Source organism: Myotis brandtii, unplaced genomic scaffold (genome assembly GCF_000412655.1).
Source record: "Myotis brandtii unplaced genomic scaffold, ASM41265v1 scaffold797, whole genome shotgun sequence".
NCBI classification, from domain to species: domain Eukaryota; kingdom Metazoa; phylum Chordata; class Mammalia; order Chiroptera; family Vespertilionidae; genus Myotis; species Myotis brandtii.
Genome location: NW_005371210.1, coordinates 554,501 through 559,999, shown reverse-complemented (window position 1 = coordinate 559,999; position 5,499 = coordinate 554,501). Strand labels below are relative to the sequence as shown.

The window sequence follows — 5,499 nt, the reverse complement described above, 5'->3', positions numbered from 1 at the left end:
GGGGGAAGGGCACGGGAGGCGGCGGCAGTGGAGGGCGACCTGCTTCTTCGCCGAGACCTGAACTCCCCCTCGAGGGTCCCTTCCACGGCAGCTCGAGGGGAAGGAGCAGATGTCCACCACGCCTGCCCTCTCTATCGTTGGCGTGTGGGCGCGTGGGCTGTTTTTCCCCCGAGGTGGGGGGTGGCCTTGACGTGACGACACGGGAGCCTGTGGACCTGGGGGCGGAGACCTGACGCAGCACCCACCTCGTCGCAGCCGATGTGGAGCCAACGGGCTCCCGGGTGCAGCTCCAGCACCTGGTCCACCATGGCTCCCACCAGCGCCAGCGACTCGGCCTCGTGCGGGTTCAGGGTGTTGGGGAAAAGCGCCACTTCTCGGAGGTGGGCGAGAGCCTCATGCTTCAGCACAAACTGCGGGAGGGGACGTGGCGGGGGGCTGGTCACACGGGGAGAGAAGCTCACGCCTGGACCGGACAGGCCGCATCTGGGTTCAAACTTCCGACAGCGGCCGGAGGTCCCTGCCCAGCAGGTCTGACCCTCAGCCGGGCACGCCTGTCCGCAGGGGCTTTGAGAGCCTGTCCCTGCAGCACCCCCCGACCCCCACACCTGGGCGCAGGCGACGCCCGTCCGGCCCACTCACCTCCATGTGCCCGAACGTCTGCACCAAGGGGACCACCTCGAGCTCGTGCGCAGCAGCCAGACGCAGGACCTCCGCGACCTCACCGGGGCTGCGAGACAGGGTCCCAGCTCCACTCACACTCCCCAGGCCTCCTCGCCAGCGCCCGGGACTCTCCCGAGGAATCTACGCCCGGGACTCTCCCGAGGAATCTACGCGCTAACACCAAAATGCTCCACAACATTCTGGGGTTCCGGAGACGCTCCTGCTCTAGGACTTGGGCTGTCACGGCCTCAGGTGACATTTGCTGTTCACCAGCTACTCTCACCCAAACCCCAGGATGCTGGAGTCCCTGTACCAGAAACTGCCACACGCGGAGTCATGGCAGCGCAGGTCGGCAGGCGGACCGAGGGCTAATTCCCCGCGGGCGTTAGTGCAGCCGTGACCTAAAAATGGCTTCTACGTTATTAAAGGATTCAGAGAAATATTTCCGTGTCCACTGATGGTTTTGTTGGGACACAGCCACGCCCAGTCATTGACATGTCACCTGTGGTAACAGAGACCAGCCAGGCACAGCCTGAAATGCTCCCTGTCTAGTCTTTTAAAAAAATGTATTTTTTATTGATTTCAGAGAGAAAGGAGAGGGAGAGAGATAGGAACATCAATGATGAGAATCACTGATAGCCGGGCATGTGCCCTGACCGGGAATTGAACCGTGACCTCCTGGTTCATAGGTTGACGCTCAACCACGGAGCCACACAGGTCAGGCTGGGCTGTTTGTTACTGATTCACATGCACACCGTGATCTCGAAGCCAGCGGGGGGCACCCGGAGCACCATGTCCGATGTCATGAACTCTGAGCCTCTCCCCTTTAACCTCCACTTTCCCATGGGGACCCCCTGTGGCCTCGGGAGCAGCCTCCTACCCCTGCCTGGCACCTGTCAGAGCTCCTCCCTGCACTTCACACCTGCGCCCCGTGGGGATCACGGCTTCGCTTACTTTCTCCACTATTCTGTGAACTCGTTTTATGTTTATAGCTGAAGACGTGCATTTAAAAAGACAGACGGGATTATCTCACTGTCGTGAAATTCTCGCCTGCCCTGCCCGCACCCCCAGGTCGCCGCCCCCACCCCTCCACCCCATTTTCTCTGCAGGTGGCAACCCTCGTGGGCAGGTACCTGTACGCGTGCGGGGCCCTCAGCAGCCTCAGGGGACCCTCGTAGGGAAACGTGTCTTCGTACTCGATGAGGAGGCCGTTGGCGCCCAGGGCACGGAACAGCGGGAAGATCTGGGGAGAGGGGCGTGAGGAAGTCACAAGGCAGCACTCGGCGTCTCTCACTCGGCACACGGGTCCCTGTCGGACTCCTCTCCTCCCTGGGAACTCTCGCCTGGAACGTGCGCTCTGTGTCATGTCAGCCAAACTCTCTAACGCAGTGACTGTTCAAGGGACACTGGGTGAGGGGACCACTCGCTCTACAGCTGCTGCCCCTGAACAGCAGCTCATGGCGGCTAAGCCGGGGGGGAGGCCGGGCCAGCAGGGACAGGCGGCCACAGTCAGAGAGCAGCTCACAGGAGACGGGGGGGCCGGCAGGGCTGGGGTTGGTGGTGTGCGGCTGGAAGGAACCGTAGAGGAAGTGGGGCCCGGCCGGCGTGGCTCAGTGGTTGAGCGCCGACCTATGAACCAAGAGGTCACAGTTCAATTCCCGGTCAGGGCACGTGCCGGGGTTGTGGGCTCCATCCCCAGGGTGGGTGTGCAGGAGGCAGCCGATCCGTGATTTTCTCTGATCATTGGTGTTTCTCTCTCTCCCTCTCCCTTCCTCTCTGAAATCAATAAAAATATATTAAAAAAATAAAAGGGAGCGTAGTGGCTGGTCCTGGCTACCTCACAGGCTCCCTCCCCCTCCCCATTACGCCACCTTTATTTCAAAGGATATGAACTCCTGCCCTCAGGATTGCTGGGACTAGGTCGTGTGTGCGACACAGAGCTGGGACCTCCTTCCCGTCTGGCAGGGTGACAAGCGGTGCCCTGTGGGCACCAGGGAAGGCCCCCTGCAGATACGGGAACAGCAGCCTGTGCCCAGGCGAGGCCGTCCCAGGGCTCGTCTGACTTGTCCACTCCTGCGGACATTGCTGGCAAAGCGTTCTTTCCCTAGAGCAGCGGTTCTCAACCTGTGGGTCGCGACCCCTCTGGCGGTCAAACGACCCTTTCACAGGGGTCGCCTAAGACCATCCTGCATATCAGATATTTACATTATGATTCATAACAGTAGCAACATTACCGTTATGAAGTAGCAACGAAAATAATTTTATGGTTGGGTCACAACATGAGGAACTGTATTTAAAGGGCCAGAAGGTTGAGAACCACTGCCCTAGAGCCTGAGACGTTCTGAGACAGGCTGCAGGGAAGGAGGGCGTCAGCTGGGAGTAGAAATCAGCCGTAATGCGTCATAAAACCGTAATCGGTAATTAACTGTAAATTACAAAACCACCGACACCCTCACCTCCTGTCGACAATGTCTGCAGAGACCCTATTTTCAAACCGGGTCCCGGTCACAGGTGCGAGGGGCCAGGAGTTGAACGTATCATTTTGGGGGACACATTCAGCCCACGGTGAAGAGGTTGGGGGTCTCTTCATCCTGTTTTCCCTTTGACTCTCCTGGCTGCTCTGTGGCCCAGCCAGACCCCGCAGCTGAGCTCTGAGCACACATTTCTACAGGACACTGCCCGCACCTTTAGAGACCAACCCGGGGGCTCCCCTCGAGGTAAAGGGGGCTCCCACCTCCGAGAGGTACGAGACCTTCGGCGGGGCTCCTTTAAGGTCCAGGTGCACAAACCGCATCTTGAACGGCGAGGAGCCCGACATCTCGCCGTTTTGGGGGAAGTCACACGACAAAGACCTCTCGCTCAGGCCCTTCTTCCTGGTAGAGAAAGTCAGAGTTAGGAGCGAGCCCCCTGCTTCCTGTCCAGCTCAGCTATGAGCGAGGAGGATACTCCCTCCCCCAACACGGCTCACACATCAAGGCGTGTGTCTCAGTGTGATCTGCCCCTGAAGTGGACCAGCACTGGCTCCCTCATCGGAGCTCTGGTCTGGGGCAACAGGCGCGCCTGCAGGGATTCTCCCGTCTTAAAGGCCCTTCATCAGCGAAAACAGGCAGGTGTCTCCAAACACTATTTCAATACGTCTTAGTAGAAAGTTTATCCTCAATTTTATTTTCCTTTGGATAACATCGCAAATATTTACATTTCTAGAGCTGACGTCAGCCGCTTGCATGAAGAAGCTGCAAACATTTCCGCTAGGTCAGAGAAAACTGCCCAGGATTTAAAACAGGCCATGGATTGGCATGTTGAATAACTACCTCGTTCACCTGAAACTCATATAATACTGCATGTCGACTATACCTGAATTTTTTTAAGGGCAAAAATTTTAATTGTTTGGAAAATGGCTGAGCCACACGTGTCTCAGGGCTGGCTGGCTTATGCTGATGTGAAGGGAGTGTTTGGATGACAATGAAGCAGCTGGAAATAGGGAAATCTTATTTTTTTTTCTACTATAAGAGCACAGAGGATTAATGGGAAAAGAAACCCTTGCTATATTGGTCACAGATACAGTTCAGTAACTCCAACTACTCCTCCGCACAGGCTCATAAACCTGGCCTTGAGGAGTCTGTAGTGCAGAGGGGAGACAAAATAGATGCATTCAGAAACCAATCCACTTGATGTCTTTTAGAAAGGAATTACAGCCCTAGCCGTTTGCTCAGAGGTTAGTGTCTCGGGTTTGATTCCAGTTAAGGGCACGCATCTTGGTTGCAGGCTCAACCCCTGGCCCTGGTCAGGCGCCTGCAGGAAGCAACTAATTGATGTGTCTCTCACATCGATGTTTCTCTGTGTCTCTCCCCCTCCTTCCACTCTCTCTAAAAATCAATGGGAAAATATCCTCAGGTGAGGATTAACAACAACAACAAAGAAATTATATTCAAGACAATCTCAGTGATGAAATTCTTAAGGCAACTACCCAGCCAAGGGGGTAGATGAAACTTATGAAAAAACATTCTGAAAAACGGCAATGCTTTTTAAAGCTGAATTGTTTTAAAATCTTACAAACCAAACCGACTTTTCAGCGAATAGATTTAAAAGAGGCATTTCGAGCTGAGAAATCTGCATTGGTCATGTGTGCGTCTCATAGACAGAAATCCTGTTACTCCTGTAACAATGGGGTAAAAAGAGCGGGGACTGTTGCACGTGAGAATTATTTTTTTATTATTGATTTTTAGAGAGAGAGGGAGAGGGAGAGAAACATTAATGCTCTCCCCATGGGCTGCCTCCTGCACGCCCCCCACTGGGCATTGGGCCCCTGGCCGGGAATCAACCTGAAACCTTCCGGCCGGCTTCCTGCTAAAATGCAAAGGAACAGAAGCGAGAAGTCAGCTCCAGGTCGTGAGCGCTAATTCCTTTGCTTCCCTCCTGCGAGAAGCTACAGAAATGAGATCATTTCAGGGACTTGGGCCACTGTCCCTGCTCGTTTCCGCAGTTCTGTCGCTGGGTCCGCGGCTCCCAGGTCCGGGCCCACGGCCCGGAGTGGCCTTCGATGGCACCACCGTCCCCAGTGCCAGGACTGCGGGGCAGAACTCTTTTCAGTCCAACAGGCCCTGGACGGCTTCCTTCCTACCCCCCCCCCAACCCCATGAGTAAGTGACTCACCTTCTTCAGACTCAGTTCTCATGAATGAGCCTCATTGCTAACTCGCTTATCCAGAACCGTAGGTGTCTTGACAGGGCTGGTTCCGACTCACTGCTGACCCAGAGGGCCTGCGGGTCCCCTGCTGAGCACCATGTGCCAGCGCTCGGGGTGGCAGACCCCAGAGGGCGCGGGCGCTGGAGGAGGGCG

General features: G+C 56.0%; 1 protein-coding gene across 1 annotated transcript in view; it reads right to left on the bottom strand.

Annotated features, from left to right (window-relative positions):
- HEXDC (hexosaminidase (glycosyl hydrolase family 20, catalytic domain) containing) overlaps positions 1-5,493 on the bottom strand; it is a gene marked incomplete at its 3' end in the record, with an annotated part of 10,103 nt that extends 4,610 nt beyond the window's left edge. The window contains 5 exon segments of the mRNA XM_014531248.1: positions 109-410; positions 640-727; positions 1,794-1,903; positions 3,395-3,533; positions 5,314-5,493. Of these exon segments, the coding sequence (XP_014386734.1) occupies positions 109-410; positions 640-727; positions 1,794-1,903; positions 3,395-3,478 (584 nt within the window).
- Positions 5,494-5,499: the final 6 nt, after the last annotated feature.